The sequence below is a fragment of the Corythoichthys intestinalis genome, chromosome 2 (assembly GCF_030265065.1).
Source record: "Corythoichthys intestinalis isolate RoL2023-P3 chromosome 2, ASM3026506v1, whole genome shotgun sequence".
NCBI classification, from domain to species: domain Eukaryota; kingdom Metazoa; phylum Chordata; class Actinopteri; order Syngnathiformes; family Syngnathidae; genus Corythoichthys; species Corythoichthys intestinalis.
In genome coordinates, this window is record NC_080396.1 from 63045001 (window position 1) to 63068174 (window position 23174).

The following is a 23174-nucleotide window of genomic DNA, read 5'->3' on the forward strand; positions in this document are numbered from 1 at the left end:
CAGAAGCCATTCATTTACCAACGTGCTTGCACTTTAGTTTACATATTTAAATGTTCAGATATTAAGATTTGAATTAAGCAAACTAACATGCTTTTTTTCTCCAATATATTGTTATAATCATTTGTTTCGGATGTACTGTAATTATTTTCTGTATAAAAATGAATTTGGTGTTCAATAAGTCTTTTTTTAAACTTGAGTCTTGAAAAAGAGGGGGTCGTCTTATAATCAGGGCCGTCTTAATATTCGGGCCAATACGCTATGTCATCACTATCCATTTCCCTCTTTTACTAACTACCACAACACATACTCTGTGGCCCAGGCTGGCAGTGAATGAGTTAAGCTAGTGATAACTTTTGAATAAATGTCCACTGCAGTCATCACTGTCCCCGAAAGCATTAAATACATTTTAAGGTACAAAAATATCGCATAAACTTTACACTTAACAGAGTAGAGCGTTACTAAAAGGCTACCAAATTTAAATGAATGAACGATATAAAATCCACTCCAAAATGGTAAAAATCAGACCCCTCTTCGCAGCTCTTAAAGGGTTCGTCTTACTTAGGGTTAACTAGCCTCACCCAGCATTGAATTTTTAATAAAATATTTACGTGCTGGTTCCCAGCACTTTCTGGATGACAGATACCCATTGTGTTGACGTGACATACAATTCTGGAACAAACGAACTCTGACAGGTCCGCTCCATGTTGATATTTTGCATAGCTGAGTATGTACGCCGTCAGTTTTGTAACAAACGTCCTTGATTGCCTATTTAGTGTAAAAATTATAATACTCGCATCCACCAGCTCATCATTTGTGGCCAACAAAAGCACTGTATAATTAAAAATGAATGAAACTGAGAATTTCAAGAACAGTATTTGGCACATGTGGTTGCATCTTAATTACATTTTTTTAAAAAAAGAATCAGGGAGTGGTTTCTAATATAATCTCTCTCTCTCTCTTTCTGTACATGCTGTGAGCACTCACTTGTTTCTGCTCTAATAAGCACACATGCAAGAGCGCTCCCCCCATGCTCAACCTCCCCATCTGCTTCACTCCCCCCACCAACGCCTCCCAAAAATGGAAACATACACACCCTCCATTTCGGTGTATCTCCTGCCTTACTGTTTGTCCTCTGTGTGTGTGCAACATGCATAAAAGCATGCAAAAGGCTGTAAAGGTTTTCCCTCCTGTGGTGCAAAGAGCAGCCCGTCACTCTAATTCAATGCAACACAAAGGTTCCGAATGCCCAAAATATGCTGCAACTACTGATTTCAGGGAAATTCAATTCTATGACCTTGATGTGACAAATTCACAATGAGTATACTAAAATGGCTTGTCTTGAGGAAAAATGAATGTTTTCTTTTAATCCTTTAAAGGGCATGATTGGTTTATTTTTAAGCTTTACACGGCACTCACTGGCTGCCAGTGACTGCTCTAGACGTCCAATCCAATTTGACTGGGAGGGGCGAATGAACGTTTGTTCAAGCATTCAATGCTAGTCTTTCCGGTTTGAAATTAATTGGACGTCTACCGCCATCAGTGGGATCCAGTGAGTTAAATATGAAGGAAAAAAACCCATACATTTTTAGAGTGTTACCAGTGTGTATTCCTGTTTTTATTCATTTTTAATTGTATTAATTTTATTTTTATAGTTGTTATTTAGGAATAATTAAAATTATTACTCAAAAAAGTGTGAATTAAAAAAATATTTAACAATTTTAAATGAATAGAAGCCGGAATACACTCTGGTTGTGGCCACCAATAACACTCGACAGTTGTTCTTTGTTTATTTAATTGAATTTTATCATGTTTACCATGTCATTGCTTGCGCTTAATAATGAATATGTTAAAATGGGGAGTACTTATATAGTGCATTTATGTACAATTCAGGGGTGTCAAACTGAGCCCACAAAGGGCCGCAGTGGGTCCTGGTCTTTGTTCCAACAGTTCCAGCACAAACAGTTCAACCAATAAGGTTTCTGCTAAAACTAGCCGCACCTGACTGCAATCAATTGATTACACTTGTAAGACAAGATTACACTTGTAAGTCCAACCTCCGACCAGGAAAAATATAATTAGAACACCACTCGAACTGGAAGGCCCTAGTCGCGAAGTCGTTTAAAAAAAAAAAAAAAGTACCCTTACCCCGACTTCACGAGTTGCTTCAATCTGACATCACTCAACAAAATGGCGCTGCCTGTCAAAAAGCAGACAGTCAATAGTAAATAAAACTAAAAAAGTCAGTTTAACGTGTGTGCTATATACCTTAGCCGTCGTTTTTCCTCCACTATTTGATCGCTTAAGAGAAGGCAGGTTTGCTGGAGGTCTTTTGATGGCCAAAATAAAAAAAGTTGTCATGATCAGCCATCTTGCTATCTACATTTGCTCGGAACGCTATAAGGGCGCAACTGGTATCATCCGAATGGGATGAGTCCGACTTCCCACCTTCTTCGAATGCAGCATGAGCATAAGTGGCCGAAGCACTCCTCTCTATTGTGGTTGCATTACGCATCTAAAAAAAATTGTACTGCAGAATAAAATGAATCACGGCAGTTTGGTGTGACATTGTTTTGGCAGAAATATATTTGGAACAATGATCTCCATTTTTAATTCATTTGACTATGTTAGATCTGTTAATATCGTTTTTTATTGACATGCTAAAATAGGACCATCGACTCGCACTAGCTTAGCCACACCGGAACCCAGAAAATAACAAATAACTGACAAACTGCACGAAATTTGATGAAATCAACTTTACAGACTAATTAAACCCCCGCTAACATGAAGATTAAGCCTATTATAAAAATTCTGACTTTCCGATTTAAGTCCACGACCACATTTATCGCAATTGGATTTTTGGAGTTGGACAATATCGGGATTAGGGGTGTGACAAAATATCGAAATTGTGATATATGGTGATACTTTGTATCACAAAAGGTTATTGATATGCTCCTGCCAAGAATCGAGATATAGTTTTAAAAAGCTGTCAAAGTTGAAAAAAATAAAAACAGGCATGAAAATCTCTCACCTTTCGGCGAAATTTGCCGTTTTGAAGTCAAAAAGGGTGACCTACGTGAATTGCGTAGATCCGAGGAGAAATTCTTTTTTTTTTTTTTTTGGAGGGGGGGTTCGGGAGATTTTATTTAATTAATTATTATTATTATCATCATGTGATTAATTTAGTACGTAAACTGAGCAATTCAGAAATCGGTCCTTTAAAAAAGTGACACTTGGACCGTCAGCAAATCCGTCTAGATGCTTCGCTGAAGAGAACCAATCATCGGCCCAAACTGCGTTCCATTATTGCAATCGCACGCACTCTTTACGTGTACATGGAGTGCTTGGAGAGTCTTTGGTTGCATTGGGAAGCTGCGAAAACAAAAAGCAGGCCTTATTCACACCGGGGCAGACCAGAGCGCAGCATACACACTTGCCTGTATTTGCCAGCAGATTGAATTTGGTGAGTAATGGTTTCAGTCGTTATCATATTTTGCGTTATAATAAAGTTACTGCCATTCGTTGCAGCTTGCGTTGAACACTGCCAGAGCTAGCCAAATCTCCCGTGAAAAAATAGCTCCCGTTAAACTGGCGTCAAGCTTGTGTATTTATCGGTAATATAAACGAAGAAACGCACTGTTGAGTCAAATTAAGCGGCATGCTCTCGGATGGAGAGGGCGCCTCGCATCGCTCCCCTCGTCCGCCTGAGACCAGTTATTTTCGGCTGGGACTTGAGCTGACGGCCGGTGTCGGCACAACACTGGCCCGACGAGTGGTGGGAATGATTCTTGCTTTTTAAAGCTTTTCAGAAATAGTGATCCCTCGTTTTTCGCTATCAATGGGGACCAGAACCTGCCGCAATAAGTGAAAACCGTGAAGAAGCAACCGCCCCTTACTGGTCTCTGCACGGCCCTGCTGAAACACAGTGTGGGTCGACAGAGCTCAATATTTTGTTGGGTTGTACAGTGTACCAGAAAATATTTCCTCCACACCCTTCTCACCTTTTTAACCCCTGACCCATTTTCATGCCTGTAAAAAATAAAAAGGAACCAACAAGTTGCTACCAAAATCTTCCACCATAATAGTGCCTCAGTTAATTTTAAGTCTGCATTGACGGTGCACGACACCGAATCTATTTAGACTGGGAACGTTTGTTCATTCGAAACCAGAGCATTCACAGTCATTCTGTCCGATTTTCAAGGCATTTGCAGGTCATTTCCTGTTGAGTTTGAGTCACTGCCTATTCATTTGGGTGATTCCCAGGTCACTTCTTGTTCTGTAACTCAAACAGGAAGTGACCAGTAAAATACCCCCAAATCAACAGGAAGTAACTGAAAATCAACAGGAAAATGACCTTAAATAGCCCAAAATTACCTCATTGCCTGGCATTGGCTGCCACTATGGCCATAGACGTTCAATCCGTTTGAAGTGGGAGGCATGGCAGCGAATGTTCATTCGCTGCCACCCTCCCAGTTCAGATGGATTGGACGTCCACTAGTGATAAACTCATTCCAATTCACAGCAGAAGCTTGTTTTTCTGTTTATTATTTGTTTGTAGAATATCCTAGAATGATTTCCTGACCAATATATTGATAATTGTTGTATCGCTATATCGTCAGATCATCGTTATCGTGAGCTTTGTATCGCAAATCGTATCGTATCGTGAGGCACCAAGAGGTTCCCACTCCTAATCGGGATATTGGTTAAAAAGTAATTATCAAACAACCCCAGTGGTGCAGAGAGCTCACATGTCCAAAGCCAAGCTGTCCAGTTTTTATCCAAACATAACATCTACCTGTGATAAATGCAAATTGGGGGAAGCTACATTGTTACACATGTACTGGCTGTGCCCCAAATTGCAGAAATTCTGGTACGATGTTTTCCAAACTCTGTCCACAATAATAAATAAGAATATTAGAATCAATCCTATTCTTGCTCTGTTTGGTATGTTTGGGGAAGATAATGGTCACTTGTAACTCAAAGAACACCGTTTGGTCACTTTTGCCCTGCTTTTGGCCAGACGCACAATTTTACTAAGATGGAAGGGTACTGCCCTGCCAACGCTTGACCAATGGCTTCGTGACGTGATGTCCTGCCTCAAATTAGAAATGCTGCGCCTCTCCATGGCTAAGTCAAGGAGAAGTTTTCATATGACGTGGGACCCTTTTCTGGATTATTTCCACAACACTCAAACAAAGCCTAAATCTATGCCTAGATCTATGGAATGAGCTATGCCTAGATGTGCGGAGATGGCCCTCGAGTCGCTGTAAAGGCCAAGATATTTACATATACGTACAGGTACATTAATACAACAGCCTTGATTTGTGATGCACTGCGAGTATCCCACTATTGCTACGTATGGTTTGCCTAAATAATATAACTACACAGGACAGTTGGGGTTGTGGGTGGGTGGGTTGGTTGGTTTTTGTTTCTTTTATTTTATGTTTTGTTGTACATTTTCATGACTATTTTGTTTGTAATTTTCCATTTGTCTATATACATTAAATTTGAATAAAAATATTTGAAAGGAAAAACAACTCCAGTTAAGATTGCAACGGTTTCATGATGTTCTGTAACCAAGCAAGCATGGCCTAATGCCGTTGCCATGGAGACCCCACATCACCTACTTCAGTGGTCTTCAGCCGTTTCTAGGTCAAGGAATTACATTTGGCAACTTCCACTATGATGCCGGTCACCACCTTTCCATTCCAATCTGCAAAACGCACAATATTTATGATGTTTTGGCAAATCATTATTATACAAGGGCAATTCTCACTTTAAAATGTACATTTTCATGGGTTTTCATTTTAAATGCTCTTCAAACAGTTAAGTGCTCATCTGTATTGACTGGAACTAATACATCTGGGAAAGCTATTGCAGAAGGTGCAGGAAGGAGTCATTCAATTGAATTAACCAAGGGTGTGGTTGTTTGGCAAATTTACAAAAACATGCATGAATGAATGTGTCAAATGCGGCGGAGTTGAGCCCGGTGATGCCGCATTAATCCACCATAACGTAGAAAGAAATATGAGATTATTAAGTGAAGCATAGACATGCAATAGATGTGCGATGTGTGGAAATTTGCTGCAAGGTAGTTGTTTTTATGTTAGCTTAATATGACATTATTTTTTTCCTTTACGTAAAATTTCCGTTATGGCAAGAATTCAAATTGAGTTTGTTCATTCTCATGGAAAATTATTTGGCATTCTTTACATTAGACAGCTGGAGGGAAAGCCCTGAAGCTATTCTTCCTTACTGCTGCTTTAACTGTACTTAACTAACATCCCTCCATCTCGTCGCATCCGCCTTTGTGGAATTCCTTTCGGGTCATCTCTTGTCTTCCTCTGGCTCCTGTGCCGTTTGTTGTTTCTTTGCGTGTGAGGTCGGAATGCAAAGTGTCTCTACCTATCTTGCCGCTCTAATGAGAACGTGTCTATTTGACCGGAAAGCTGTCAGCAGTCGTTACTCAGCGGGAGCGAGGATGAGAACTGTGGATCAGAGCGTAGTAGTGGGTGGGGCGCTGGGGAAGTGTGCCTTTGTGTGTTCAGGCATCACATCAGAGTTGATCTGAAATTGGGAGAGACATACTGTTTGATTGGTGAATGAATGAAAAGATGATCCACCAATGTGCTCTTGTGTGTGCGCAGTTACCGGGTGTTCTGCCTGCTGGGTGATGGCGAGCTGTCCGAGGGCTCGGTGTGGGAGGCCATGGCCTTCGCTTCCTACTACCAGCTAGACAACCTGGTGGCCATCTTGGACATCAACCGCTTGGGTCAGAGTGACCCGGCGCCTCTACAGCACCACGTCGAGAAGTACCAACGACGCTGCGAGGCCTTCGGGTGAGCTTTTTAAAATTTTTTTTTCACATCCAGTATTAGTGAGAGATCGGAAAAATTATATTGTAAAGGTCAATATTTGCAATGGCTGCATTACTAAGAAAAAATATTTATAAAAGTGTTTGACATTATTTAAAGCCACATTAACACGATCACTGTGCTTTACAGTCCCTGACAAAAGTCTTGTCGCTTATCCATTTTGTAGAAACAACTGATAGTAACCTGACTTTTAGTTATTCAATTGGTTTCAAAAATGGCTCATATGAAAGCTAAGACCCTCCCAAATGATGTTGAATGTACAAAAATATATTTGTTTCACTGAAAAGAGATTTATCATTTAATAAAGACATAAAGGTCAAATTTTGGCAAGACAAAAGTTTTGTCGCCTACAGAAAGTAGTGTGAAAATTGAACAAAAAATGTATTTCAAATACAAAAATATGTTACATAACATAAGCGAATTAAGTAGTGGTGCTGTGAGATCCAGATTTAATATTTTGTACCACCAAACTTCACTGTTTTGTGGAAAAAGGATTTTTCAGATGAATCTTCCATTGAATTACACCACAGTCGCCGCAAATATTGCAGGAGACCTACTGGAGCCCGCATGGATCCGAGATTCACTCAGAAAGCAGTGAAGTTTGATGTTGGCAAAATCATGTTCTGGGGTTACATCCAGTATGGGGATGTGCGAGAGAGCTGCAGGGTGGAAGGCAACATAAATAGTCTGAAATATCAACAAATCTTAGCTGCCTCTAACATTCCTAACCATAAAAAGGGACAAATTCTGCAGCAAGACGGTGCTCCATCGCATACTTCAATCTCTACCTCAAAGTTCCTCAAGGCAAAGAAGATCAAGGTCCTCCAGGATTGGCCAGCCCATTCACCAGACATGAACAGGATGAAAGAGGAAGCATGGAAGACGAAACCCAAGAATGTTGATGAACTCTGGGAGGCATGCAAGACTGCTTTCTTTGATGTTCCTGATGACTTCATCAATAAATTGTATGAATCCTTGCTGAACCGCATGGATGCAGTCCTTCATGCCCATGGAAGTCATACAAAATATTAAATTTGGATCTCACAGCACCACTACTTAATTCGCTTATGTTATGTAACATATTTTTGTATTTGAAGTACATTTTTTGTTCAATTTTCACACTACTTTCTGTAGGCGACAAAACTTTTGTCTTAGCAAAATTTGACCTTTATGTCTTCATGATAAATCTTTTTTCAGTGAAACAAATATATTTTTGTACATTCAACATCATTTGGGAGGGTCTTGGCCGTCATATGAGCCATTTCTGAAACTAATTGAATAATTAAAAGTCAGGTTATTAGCAATTGTTTCTACAAAATGGATAAGCGACAAGAATTTTGTCAGGGACTGTATATAGCACATGACAACTGTACTTAAATAATATTCAATTAAAATGTGTTGCACACAAACTGATGAAAAAAAAGATACACACTGGAAACCAAATTGTTTGAGAAAATTTCACTGTTATTTCTGTGATTGGCTGGCAACCGCTTCCCTCCCATAGTTAGCTGGGATAGCAACTCTAGCAACTACGCCACCCTTGTGAGGATAAGCGGTACAGAAAATAAATGAAAAAAATAAACTGCAATTTTATTAAAAGTTAAGAAATAGAAATAAGAAATAAGAAGTACATTTTATTTTAATAAAATAAACATTTGTGAAATTCCAATTCTTTACATCCGTAAAATATTTCACATCGTGATTGATATTCCTAATTGAAAGAGAATAAACTAGAATTGTTGTCTGAAATTAGCTTGTAGCCGATAATGGGCCGATAAAAGCATTTTAATATGATATCGGATAAAGTTGTCATCGGTTTTTCATGATCGGTTTTGGGTCAATATGTAGAAGCCATCTGCTTTTGTACAAGGGCTGGTCACAGTTTAACACAGCAGTTATGCTTATTGACCAGTAGATGTCTCTAAACTAAGATGCTTGTGATTTGTTATGTGAGCATTATCATTTTCAAAGCATCCAGTGGGGCATCACAATACAATTAGCCATAATATGTAAAGTCCACGACCGCATATATGAGCATGATATCGATACCGGATTTTTGGAGTTGGACAATATCAGGTTATCGGTTAAAAAGTCTTTATCAAACAACTCGAGAATAAATCAAAGCCAGTGTTTATTGTTGGAGTGTATCTGCGCAGGTGGCATGCCATCATTGTGGATGGTCACAGTGTGGAAGAGTTGTGCAAGGTCCTCAGCCAGCCCCGCCACCAGCCTCTTGCTGTCATTGCCAAGACCATTAAGGGCAAAGGCATCCAAGGTAACCATATACAATTATTTTCATTTATTAATAGATTAGACATTTATTGTGTAGTCCAATTGAACAGGAGGCCCTAACCGTATGTTATCCCAGCCCTTCTATAGCTCTTGCTTTGTCTTAATCCTCTAGAATGTGTAGGATACACATGCCAAAAGACTATTGTGCTAATGTTTTTTTATTATTAAGGAGGGCAATGTGTATTATTATACTAGTTTGGGGGGCACCAGAATGTGTGGAGTGAGAAGCAGTTGTCATAACATTTTGAGTCTATGGTCCGCATGATTCTAACCCTTGACCTTTAATGCAGCCTGCTGTGTCAGCTTGATTTTATGCATGAGCCAGCATACATGTGGACAAAAACGACATCAGATAGACGTCAATGGCAGACAATGTTAATAATCTGCCTTGTTCCAGACCAGAGTGTTCCCTGATTTTTATCCAGTTAACCCAGGGGTCGGCAACCCAAAATGTTGAAAGAGCCACATTCGGCCAAAATAACAAAAAACAAATATGTCTGGAGCTGCAAAAAATTAAAAGCCTTATCGAAGCATTATAATGAAGGCTACACATGTTGTATTTATCTATATTAGCTGTATTAGCCTACTATTAAAATGACAAAGTTGGCTATAAATGCATAATGAGGCTTCATGATTAAATGTTTATTTTCCTTGCGGTGCATTCTATAGAGAATGACGGACTACGTGATTACTTTTTGTTGTCCTATACTGCCTCAAGTTTAACATCATGACAATATTAATGAATTATGTTTAATTGTTTTGATAAAATTAAAGAAATGCAATAAAGAAATCCAAATTTTGATCTCATTTGTATTTTGAAGATTAAAAAAAAAAAAAAAAAATAGAATGTGCATAACGTATCCATTATCTGGGCAACAAACAGTGCATTTATAAAAAATAAAAATAAACTAAAACAGCACCCTTTTGAAAAGGTAAATTATATAATCGGAGTTCACGCACCTGCATAAAAACGATGGGTGTTCAATATCGATCACACGACTCATCACAGGTATTCTACCGCTGAATTCATGTCCTTATTTGCTGACTGGTAATGTTTCCTGGCAGTTTTATGGCCCTTTCCTTCGCTGTCTTAGTGCAAGAGGAATTTATTTGATTTTCTGTATTATCTCGGTTTTGTTTTTGAAGCCTATAAATAGGTGTTCTGATATGTTGATGCATGACTCCTTCATTTACCAGTCACCATCTGTGAACGGTTTTCCACGCTGTATTATCTACCGGGTTGCAACAACAACTCTCAGGAGTAGTGGAGTTTGGAGATGTAATCCAGTTTTTAAATCTAATTTCTCCAGAAGTAATGCAATCGCACTTACTGGGTACTCGCCTGCAAAAGTAGGATGCCTTCCCTGGAAATGTCTTTCCACATTACTCTTTTTGTGATTTGACAACTTCAGAAAATCCTTCCGCTTTGGCAATGAATGCAATTGATTTGGCCCAAGAAACGTTGAATCCTCTGTTCTCAGTTTTTTTCTCGTTTCCTGTTCATATAGCCGCCGGTTTGTTTACAACAGCCTCCCTGCTAATAGAAACGTGCGTCGCAGGCTAAGACGCAAATCTTCATTGACAGAAATGTAATATTTATTCTACACATTTTTACAGCATTGGAAAACGTTAAGATTGTTTTTGTCATTCCTGTCCTCCTAAAGAAACCATCTTCTAACAAAAAAATATATTTCCCTCCCCTATCTTTATCCATTTTCAAACATTATTGAAATGCTCCAGGAAGCCACTAGGGCACCACTAAAGAGTCGCATGCAGCTCTCAAAACACGGGTTGCCGACTCCCGAGTTAACCCAAATAGGCTCCAGTTAATAAAATATGGTAATAATCCAAACTTGTGTCTTGTGTGTATCTTTTAGCGGCTGAGGATAAGATGGGCTGGCACGGCAAGCCTCTCCCCAAAGACATGGCTGAAGGTGTGATAAAGGAGCTGCAGAGCCGCATGGTCAGCTGCAACAAGCGTCTCTACCCTTCGCCGCCCAACGAGGACGTTGCACCGGTCAGCCTGCGCAACATCCGCATGCCCAACGCACCCAGTTACAAACCCGGAGAGAAGGTAAGCAAGAGAATTGAATTTAAGTGACGATTTCTTGATGATCATTGGCGTAATGTTGGATTTTTTTACTCTCCGGCATGAAGTTTTGTTGTTTCGACTGTTTGTCTGTGACTAGATTGCCACCCGCAAGGCATACGGCGTGGCTCTGGCCAAGCTGGGCCGCTACAACGAGCATGTGGTGGCACTTGACGGAGATACCAAGAACTCCACTTTCTCTGAGCTCTTTAAGAACGAACACCCCAACCGTTACGTGGAGTGCTACATCGCCGAGCAGAACATGGTATGATGACTTTTCTCAATAATAACAATAATTTCCCAGAGAGGCAAAAAACTAAGACCTGACTGGCCTCTCCTAGGTGAGCGTGGCCATAGGCTGCGCCGTCCGGGACCGCAACGTGGTCTTTGCCAGCACCTTCGCTACCTTCTTCTCGCGGGCCTACGACCAGCTACGCATGGCTGCCATCTCTGAGAGCAACATCAACCTGTGTGGCTCCCACTGTGGCGTCTCCATCGGTCAGCCAATCACAAGCCAGTTGGTCTCCTGAGTGGCTAATGACTATCTTCTAAACATGGCTAGAATTTGTTTCCCTCAAACCTTATTACCTTCTCTGTAAATGACGTGAGCACCTCCTCCTCCTCTTGGAATTAGCAATCTCCCTCCTCGTGTCCCCCACATGAGTCACAGAGGCGAGCCGATTCTTTCCCTACCTCCTCCCCTTTTACCTTCTCCTCCACCTCCTCAGGTATACTGCATGCTCACTACCTGAATGCATGCTTGTCTGCTAGCATGCCGCAAAAGAAGAAGTATTACGTTTCACGTCTGTTTATACGTGTTTGTGTGTTTGTTTAGGAGAGGACGGTCCTTCTCAAATGGGTTTGGAGGATCTGGCCATGTTCCGAGCCATTCCCGGAGCCACAGTCTTCTACCCAAGTGATGGTGTCTCCACTGAAAAAGCTGTGGAGCTTGCTGCTAACACAAAGGTACCAATGAGTAATGAGTTATTTTATAATATAGTAACGACAGATGGATTTTTCTAGCAGCGAATCAGACGTGACTAATTACTAAATAACTTATGAAATAAGCATGTACAATATAAATGTGTAATGCTTTTTACTAAAGATGCCGATCGATCGGGTCCGATCACGTCATTTTCAAAGTATCGGAATCGGCAAAAAAATATCGGACATGCCTTTTTTGTATATTTTTTAATTAAATCGTTTTCTAATTGTATTTAACATTACAGACAAAATGTCTTACACTCATCCAGAGTCTTTAGTTTTGGCTTAAAGTAGGGCTATCAAATTTATCGCGTTAATGGCGGTAATTAATTTTTTTAAATTAATCATGTTAAAATATTTGACCCAATTAACGCATGCGCTGCACGACCCACTCACGCATTGTCGTGTTCAATCTATAAAGGCACCGTTTTACCCATATATAGAGCTAAAAGGCAGCGTGAAATGAGTAGAGTGGATTTTGGCAGTCTTTGCAGCCTTTTTTTTAATTGGCTAAAGCCTTACAATCCCTCTCTCACAATTAGAAATATCGTGGGAAGCAATGTGGGGAAGAAAGGTACTAGTTGATCTTTTTCTTAACACCCTATGTTATTTCCCAACGCAGAGAAGATATATCAATTGGTGCAGTCATGGTTGCACTTCCCATCATGCATTTGGGCAGAACAGTTAAATGGCAACAGTATCAGTTACTGAAAGCTCAACAAAAACACTAGATTGCAATATTTAGTCACAATATACAAAGTCACATTTATCCTTTAAGAATTACAAGTCTTTCTATCCGTGGATCCCTCTCACAGAAAGAATGATAATAATGTAAATGCCATCTTGATTTATTGTCATAATAAACAAATACAGTACTTATGTACTGTATGTTGAATGTATATACTCGTCCAAGTTTTATTCATTTTTTTTCTTAATGCATTGCCAAAATGTATATGATCGGGAAAAATTATCGGGAATGATTGGAATTGAATCGGGAGCAAAAAAAAAAAAGCAATCAGATCGGGAAATATCGGGATCGGCAGATACTCAAACTAAAACGATCAGGATCGGATCGGGAGCAAAAAAACATGATCGGAACAACCCTACTTTTTACTATTGCATTCTAAATAGAACAGTAATTATTTCCATTTTTATTTCTTTATTCATTTTTAATAAGAAATATTTGACAAATTTAACAAAACGTGATATTGAAATGAACCTCATTTTTGCATTTTGATCAAATTTAATTCAACTGTGTTCAAATAATCGATAGTAAGGATCCACATCAACTAACTTCTACATCCCTCGTGTCAACATATACCAGAGTTTGCTAAGAAATGGTATGTAAACACTATAAAAAGGCACAAGTGACATTTACAAACTGATAGAGAAACATACAGTAGTTCCATAAAATCTTTTTATTATTATCATAAGGATCCTCACTGACACCATTACTTAATTGTTTTTGTTTTTTTTCTCCATCGGTGCCGACTTGGGTGGCAAGCCTGTCTTTTAAGATGGCAGTTGCCCCCCCATGCCACACTGGTGGATCCGCCCCTGAATATAAGTACTCAACCACTTAAACTAGGGAACACAAATTTTGTTTAGTTAGGTCTGACAGCTGATTTTAACAGATCTTTGGTTGGGGAATCCAAAGCTGATCTCAGTTCATCTTTATCACTTCAAATTTTTGAACTAAAAGATTTCCTTTTATATATATATATATATATATATATATATATATATATATAATATATACCATAGACTTCATAATTATATTGACGGGACACATTCCACAGACACTGCGCCACGTCTTCAAGTAGGGGGCCGTCGTCCCACAGTCCGCTTCAGTTATTCACCGTTAGTTGCAGTTATTCAACACATGCAGCGATCCAACGCCAGATTTAGGTTGAAAAAGTACGAAAGCTGTACCACATACAAATGGGAAGGATTGCCTCAGGAGTGATTTGTTCGAGGATTCAAGGTAATTATTATATTTTTCGTACCATGCATGTGTTTTGAAACGTTGTGAAAAAAATCAATGGGAGAAATTAACCACTATGGCATTGTCATAATTCGCAATATTTATGTAAAATGCTCTAAGGCTGCCGCCACAGTGGCTTTAAGACTAGCAGCATATTCGACATATTTTCGTAAAATAAATGCTAACTGCCCGGTTCTTTGCTCTTTTAACAAACAATCCAGACTGTTTTATGTCCATATCTATAAAGAATTCAGGGATTTACGCATATTTTCACAAGAATTTTCAACATAAAAAGCTCTTTGTGGTGATAAGGCGCGCCACAGTGGCTTAGAGACTAGCAGCACATTCGACATATTCATGTAAAATAAATGCTCACTGCCCATTTATTTTTTTGCTTTCAACCAAGAATGAAGACTTTCATGTCCATATCTATAAAGACTTTAGGGATTTAAGCATTTATTCACAAGAATTTTCAACGTAGAAAGCTCTTTGTTATAAGGCTGCTGTCACAGTGGCTTAAAGACCAGCAGCACATTCGAATTATTCATTCCATTTTCCATGCCGCGTTTTCCTCACTAGGGTTATTTACGTAAAATAAATGCTAACTGCCCGGTTATTTGCTCTTTTAACAAAGAATCAAGACTGTTTTATGTCCAAATTTATCAAGAATTTAGGGATTCACGCATTAATTCACAAGAGTTTTGAAGTAATAAGCTCTTTGTGGTGATAAGGCGGCGCCACAGTGGCTTAGAGACTACCAGCACATTTGACATATTTACGTAAAATAAATGCTAACTGCCCATTTATTTTTTGCTTTTAACCAACAATCGAGACATCCATATCTATAAAGAATTCAGGGATTTAAGGATTTAATCACAAGAATTTTCAACGTAAAAAGCTCACTGTCTGTGTTTCGACTCGGTTAGCTTTGACTAAGATAGGCCCCCTATTAATCGGCCCCGCGCCCCGTGTCCCGTCAACATATTATGAAGTCTATGACTATACTTAACGTACAGTATGTGCTTGTTGTTTTTTTTTTATATATATATATAAGATTGACTGTAAATCTGGAAACTGCATGCCAATTTTGTTTTTTAAATCAACATACAATTCTAACAACAGATTTTTCCTCTCAAATTTTTCCTGTGTTATTCAAAAAAAAAGATGAGGCCTAGTATAAATGAATTTCATGTGAAAAACGGCTTCGCAAAGAATGTAAATATGCAAATCACAAATTTCTTAGAACTACGACAACACAGAAAATAATGTCTAAACGCAGAAACTGACTCTGCTAGAGAGCCATTGTGTGTCAAACGTGACATCATTCATGCCATGCACATACAGCACACAAACGCTGATACACTGGAAACAGGTAAAAAAGGTAGCTAAGAAAATTGGCACACACTCTTTATAGTTTCTGTCCCTGTGCAATATGTCTCTGTCTTTCTGCTTTCGCCTTCTGAGACTCAGAAGAAGCCTGCTGCATTTCCTCAAGTAGAACCATTGACGGTGCATAGCACAGTGGCCAATGCATGACGAGTGGGTGGGACAATCTGAGATACTAGCGTTTGATTGGCTAAAATAGTACTGGCATTTAAATGACAACGGTTAGTTTGCCTACTCACAGGAAGTAATGACTATTACTTACATTTTCCTCCACTGTTACGCACCGGAAAAAATCAATTATATGTCTTTAAACAAGATTCTCTTTGCTCTGATGCACTTGGTCAAGGTCTTGGCTTGCGTAATAACTCTTTGGCTGCCGTAGATTTCCAATCTACTTGAATTAGGCTGGCATTCGCTGACGGAACTCCCAGTTCAAATAGATAGGTTGTGTACCGCCAACAATGGCAGTGAATAAATTAATGAAAACAAGATCTATTAAAATCACTATAAATTTCAAAAAACTTAAAACAAATTAATACATTTTAAAGTACATTGTAAAGAAAGCATTGTTGCCACCCGAGAAAACCTGATGCATACATAAAACAATCAACTTGGGTATCATTTGTAACAGACATTAAATCCACAGCATACACCAAATGTACAGAACTATAATGCCCCACCCCCCCAAAAAAATCTATTGTACTAATTTTCGCAATGTTTGCTTGATTTGATGACGTAATAAATTTGCCACAAAGAAGCACAATACTAAGAAGTTGAAAGCAGTTATGGCAAACATACCTTAACAGTAGTCTGCCTCTTTAGAGCAGTGTTTTTTTGTTTTATTTACACTGTTGACACCAATACTGTACATACTACAAATGTAAGTTGTTTTTTGTCTTCAGGGGCTGTGTTTCATCCGAACCAGCCGCCCCGAGAACAGCATTATCTACAACTGCAATGAGGACTTCCATGTTGGACAGGCAAAGGTTTGTAAAATCAGTCCAGTGTTACACCCTTTGTCATGTCTGCCAGCTAGAACTTTACATGTTCCGATGGAAATTTTACCTAATACTTCCTTCTCAGGTGGTTTACAAAACCAATGACGACCATGTAACCGTCATCGGTGCGGGGGTGACACTCCACGAGGCGTTGGCCGCAGCTGAACACCTGAAAAAAGGTACAAAGGCCCTCGTTCTGTGTTTTAGATGTGTAAAATTCCTCTTCCGACAATTCTATCCTTTTTCTTGCACAGAGCGAATTCACATCCGTGTGATTGATCCATTCACTATTAAACCTTTGGACTCCAAGACCATTATTGACAACGCCAGGGCCACCAGGGGACGCATAATCACTGTGGAAGACCACTACTATGAAGGTGAGGTTTAGTCTAGAACAGTGGTTAACTGGGGTTCAGTGAGTAAGCCTCAGGGGTTCGGGGATGGTTAAGAGATACAGAGCCATGTTTTGTACACTGACTAAATCTAGGCTAAGTGGCGTTTTACACCAGGTTTTAGACTGGTTTGCCTCAATTTACAGCCTTTATTCCATTTTTTCAACTGCTAGCCCTCTATCTAATGCAAGGAGAAATCAGTTTGCTCAGTGGAAGGTTGACTGGCAAAGTATAACAGACATACGGACAACGAGAACTGCGTAAATTAAAAAAATGAATGAAGTGAATTGAAATGAGTTTCATTTTCCAACGTGAAAATCAACAGCAAAATTGAATATTATTTGTAATAAATCTGAAATTTGGAAGAAATTTGAACAGCAATTCTCTTAGATTTTATCTTGCTCCGTTTTGAATTCGTTAAAAAATGGCTTTATTATGAAATTTCGGGGGGTTCAGTGAATGCACTTGTGAAACTTGTGGGGTTTGGTACCTTTAGCAAGGTTAAGAACCACTGGCCTAGAACAATGCTTTTGTATCATACGTAACACCTACAAAAACATGTAGGTCTTCAAGTAACCCTACACTAAAGTATAAAAATTAAATGTTCAAAAAATAGAATGAACATGATAACCGTTTAAACATGAACAATGCTAGATTAATAAAAAATGTACTTAAATCAGGATTTGATTAAATGTTATTCCGTATAAAAGTTAGAAATTATACCTAACCAAACTGTAGAATTTGCTTTAAATACAACTGAAGTTTACTTAACAAATGTATTTTAGTGGATTAAAAATGTTTTAACATTAAATTCACAAATAGTATGTGCCCCACTATAAGGACCCTGTGTATCACTGGTGTTACTCATACCACTTTGACAACCACTGGTCCAGAAGAATTCTGTTGATGCTCACTACAGGTAGTTCTTGCGAGATTTAACTCTTGAGAGAGCACTTATTTAACTCATTGGCTGCCATTGACAGCGCAAGGCGTCCAATTCATTTCATGATCCAGACATGCATCGTTGTTAATGACAGTCAATAAAATATATATATATATTTTTTTAAATCAGCTCTCGAGTATTATATGGGATCTGTACCCAAAGTAAATTTGTATTTCTAATTATTTTAGTTTGACTAATTTTGTTTATAGAAGTTATTTGTTTATTCATAAATTATATGCAACTAATATAGAAAATGATTAATAATAATATATACGTATAATTATAATTGAGACCTGGCGTCCTCATATGTGAACATCACACTTTATGTCATGTAGGCCACACTTGTGTGAAGTTCATGTTTTGTGAATGCCAGGTCTTTGTTTTTTTGTTTTTTTTTTTTAATTACAAGAAATAATCACTTGCTCACCTTTGGCACCTCCGCACTCATTCAGGTCTTAGGGGAGAGTCGGAACATGGTCGTACAGTCAGCTCCCCCTTGAGTTTAATGCATCATACACAGAGGATGTGGAGCTGCTGGGACGACTTTGGTTGGGGATGACGTTACAGTTGCCTCCCACCGCAGGCCCCACCATTCCCGCACCTTTTTTAATGCACCACAAACATTATACTCCACAGGAAGGGGGGGGGGGGTCTATGGCGAGAAGCAATGGGTGGCTTTCCAATTTTAATACATACACTGCACTTCCCACCCTACACAATCCCATCACTGTAATGGCTGCCAGTAGGAGACTTGGTAGCCACAGTAGTAGGGCAGTTGGTGGGTCCCACACTTATCTCGATCCCGGGGCGGGGCCTACTTTTTGCCTGAGCTGCCGGTTGCGCGGGGGGCTTTCAGGGGACTCCAGTCCCGCGCCGGACACATTGGGTCTTCTTGAGGGTGTGGTCGCGTGTCACCTCATCCCTTCCCAGAAGGCGGGTTAATGGGGGCGCGGACTGGATCATCCACGCCCCTATTAACCGGCCGACAGAGGGATGGAGGCAGCCTCCATAGTGGAGCTGTGGGAGGAGGCTGCACTGCCCCCCCCCCATTCACTGGGGAGGGGGAATGGCCCTCGCACAGCATTTGTCAGCAGGACTATCACACGTCTGAGGGGATTCACGCATGACTGGGTGCAAAAACACTCAATTAGAGAGAATGTCTGTGCGTATGTGTGATCATAACGAGCGATCAGGCAGCATAGAATAGGATGTCAACATATCCACATGTCAAGTGATTCACATATGACTGAGTTCTACACCTCACACTGATGATTTGTGTATGCTCCAGCCCACCTAATCACGTCTCTTTTTGACACTAACCCCCCCCCCTCCTCGACCCCCCACATGGTGTCCGCGGCAAATACAATTAGCTAACGATAGCACCGCTATATTCATAGGTAGTGTAGGCTGTTGATGTATTTTTTGTTGTCTGTTCTTCTCTTATTTTCCTTTCTGTCCCCCCATAGCCCCTTCCTGCTCGCTGCCTTCTCCTAAAAATGAAATACAGTACAATGAATAATCACAACGGGAGTATATCATACTCCCCATGTGATACATTTAAACTGTTCAGACCATAAGGACACTCAGATTCCCATTCTCTGTGTCAGAGCAGCTGAACAGGACAGGTTAAAAAATATATAATAATAACTTAAGGATTGATTAAGGTTGTTTTATGCCGCGTCACTCAAATATTTGTTATGAATCACAATTCAAATTTCCTGTTTTGCCTCCTACAGAATCTTTTATTCATGTTTTATCTACTGTATATGTACAACATAAAATAACACTAAGCTAAATATTATTATTTGAAGGACAAATGAAAAGTGACAAGGCTGCACTGCAGTCAGAGCGACAAGATGTGGAGGAATATGTGTGATTCTTGTGAGATGGGGAAATGACACAGTATGTTGATGTGAGGGGGGAAGGGTGATAGGACAGCCTGTCAGAGCTTCTTAATTTTCACTTTGGCCTGTGGGCCCTTGCTGACCTACATACAGAACCGGCTCCATGCATTTAGACATCCTAAATGTCTGTGGAAAACAAAAGAGATTCCCTGCCCAAGCAAACCGCACAAATAACCATCAGTTGTCGCTCTCGCCTGGTCAGGTGGTCTGGGTGAGGCGGTGTGCTCGGCGGTGGTGAACGAAAGCGGTTTCAGCATCCACCGCCTGGCCGTGTCGCAGGTGCCCCGCAGCGGCAAGCCTCACGAGCTGCTCCAGATCTTCGGCATCGACCGCGACGCCATCGTTCAGGCTGTCCGCAAGGTGCTCAGCGGCACCGCCAACGCCAAGTGAGAGCTCGGGCATATCTCCGTGGTGACAACAAACACGTAACTGGTTGAGATAAGAGGGGGGACTTCTGTGCAGTCACTCTTCATGAAAATGCCCCTTTCCATTGAGAAATAAAAATTTGTCATTGTTGTTGGTTTGACACCCTAAATATGTTCTGTTGGCACATGCACACCTCGAAGGCCCCTCCTGTTGTTTCCCAGCAAAAGTTCTGCTGTTGTGTGGAAGTGAAAGAAGTTATGTGTACGGTATTTTGTTTTTTGTTTTTTTTCAATCCATTTTGTGGAACCCCTCACTTCTGGGGTGCGACGCCACATACACTCTCAATTGTACACCCACCCACTCGTGGCGACATGGTTTGTATCAGCGCACTGACTGCTTTTAAAGCCCGTCTTAGCCCCCACTTACAACAAGATGCCCTCACACCAATAAAATGATGCTTTCTTCACCACTCTTTTCTGACTATTTTTTGCAGTACAAGCCAAATGTCTGAGAAAAAAAATTGCTTCGGGTTCTTCTTAACATACACAAAAAATACATGAAAAAAAACCCATTTAATAAATGTTCAAACATGAGCAAAAGTTCTACCAAATGTTTTTTTTTTCTAGCGGTTATGTACTTATTGCACCATAAGACAGTAAAACTGATGATTGGGACATCTTTCTGCTGCATAAGCTTAACTTAAAACGAGGGCCTGACGTAAAAGGACGCATTGCCCATGAGGTGTGCATATTTTATATATGTAAATAATTGATAGCCTTTTGAAATATTCACACAGACTTCAGCGTGTGTGTGTTAGCTGTAACGCCGATATTGTCAGTGACATTCGTGCTTTCATTCAGTTACACTGTGAATTTTGAAATCTGGGAGTTAAACCTTACTCGTTCACCAGTTTCAGATACATGACTAGGGGTGTGATAAAATATCAAAATGGTGATATACAGTGGGACAAATAAGTATTTAGTCAACCACCAATTGTGCAAGTTCTCCTACTTGAAAAGATTAGAGAGGCCTTTAATTGTCAACATGGGTAAACCTCAACCATGAGAGACAGAATGTGGAGAAAAAAAACCCAGAAAATCACATTGTTTGATTTTTAAAGAATTTATTTCCAAATTAGAGTGGAAAATAAGTATTTGGTCACCCACAAACAAGCTAGATTTCTGGCTGTCAAAGAGGTCTAACTTCTTCTAACGAGGGCTAACAAGGCTCCACTCCTTACCTGTGTTAATGGCACCTGTTTTAACTCATTATTGGTATAAAAGACACCTGTCCGCAACCTGAGTCAGTCACACTCCAAACTCCACTATTGCCAAGACTGTCGAAGGAAACCAGAGACAAAATTGTAGACCTGCACCAGGCTGGGAAGACTGCAATAGGTAAAACGCTTGGTGTAAAGAAATCAACTGTAGGAGCAATTATTAGAAAATGGAAGGCATACAAGACCACTGATAATCTCCCTCGATCTGGGGCTCCATGCAAGATCTCACCCCGTGGCGTCAAAATGATAGCAAGAACGGTGAGCAAAAATCCCAGAACCACACGGGGGGACCTAGTGAATGACCTACAGAAAACTGGGACCATAGTAACAAAGGCTACTATCAGTAACACAATGCGCCGCCAGGGACTCAAATCCTGCACTGCCAGACGTGTCCCCCTGCTGAAGAAAGTACACGTCCAGGCCCGTCTGCGGTTTGATAGAGAGCATTTGGATGATCCTGAAGAGGACTGGGAGAATGTGTTATGGTCAGATGAAACCAAAATAGAACTTTTTGATAGAAACACAGATTCTCGTGTTTGGAGGAGAAAGAATACTGAATTGAATCTGAAGAACACCATGCTTTGGGGCTGTTTTTCTGCAAAGGGACCAGGACGACTGATCTGTGTAAAGGAAAGAATGAATGGGGCCATGTATTGAGATATTTTGAGTGAAAATATCCTTGTATCAGCAAGGGCATTGAAGATGACACGTGGCTGGGTCTTTCAGCATGACAATGATCCTAAACACACAGCCAGGGAAACAAAGGAATGGCTTCGTAAGAAGCATTTCAATGTCCTGGAGTGGCCTAGCCAGTCTCCAGATCTCGACCCCATAGAAAATCTGTGGAGGGAGTTGAAAGTCTGTGTTGCCCAACGACAGCCCCAAAACATCACTGCTCAAGAGGAGATCTGCATGGAGGAATAGGCCAAAATACCAGCAACAGTGTGTGAAAAGCTTGTGAAGAGTTACCGAAAACGTTTGGCCTCCGTTACTGCCAACAAAGGGTACATAACAAAGTACTGAGATGAACTTTTGGTATTGACCAAATACTTATTTTCCACCATGATTAGCAAATTAATTCTTTAAAAAATCAAACAATGTGATTTTCTGTTTTTTTTTCTCCACAATCTGTCTGTTATGGTTGAGGTTTACCCATGTTGACAATTATGGGCCTCTCTAATATTTTCAAGTGGGAGAACTTGCACAATTAATGGTTGACTAAATACTTATTTGCCCCACTATATTGTGATACTTTGTATCCCAAAAGGTTATCGATATGCTACTGCCGAGAATCGATATATCGTTTTAAAAAGGTGTCGCTGCTAAAAAAAAAAAAAAAAAAAAAAAAAAAAAAAAAAAATCGACCAAAATCTTCCACTAGAATAATGCCGCTGTAAACTCAACGAGTGCCACTGACAGCGCGAGAAGGTAACTGAGCAATCCGTTTAAGATTGGTGAATGAACATTCATTAATTTGAAATCATTCGCAGCTAGTCTTTCCAATTTTCGGGGCATTTACCGGTCACTTCCTGTTCACTTTAGGGCATTTACAGATCAGTTCCTGTTGAGTTTAAGTTAAGAGTGGCTATTCATTCCTGGGTCACTTCCTGTTCATTTGCCCCAAATCAACAGGAAGTCAGTTATAAATGCCCCAAAATCTACACGTAGTGACTGAAAATCAACAG

The 23174-nt window shown here is 39.9% G+C and overlaps 1 protein-coding gene across 2 annotated transcripts in view; it reads left to right on the forward strand.

Annotated features, from left to right (window-relative positions):
• LOC130912156 (transketolase-like) overlaps positions 1-20760 on the forward strand; it is a 32911-nt gene extending 12151 nt beyond the window's left edge. For both annotated transcript variants that reach the window (XM_057830025.1, XM_057830026.1), the window contains exons 6-15: positions 6645-6836; positions 9029-9147; positions 11042-11238; positions 11354-11518; positions 11595-11751; positions 12089-12219; positions 16510-16593; positions 16691-16784; positions 16860-16982; positions 20047-20760. In XM_057830025.1, coding sequence (XP_057686008.1) covers positions 6645-6836; positions 9029-9147; positions 11042-11238; positions 11354-11518; positions 11595-11751; positions 12089-12219; positions 16510-16593; positions 16691-16784; positions 16860-16982; positions 20047-20234 — 1450 coding nt within the window. In that variant the 3' untranslated portion in view covers positions 20235-20760. The remainder of the gene's footprint in view (positions 1-6644; positions 6837-9028; positions 9148-11041; positions 11239-11353; positions 11519-11594; positions 11752-12088; positions 12220-16509; positions 16594-16690; positions 16785-16859; positions 16983-20046) is intronic.
• Positions 20761-23174: the final 2414 nt, after the last annotated feature.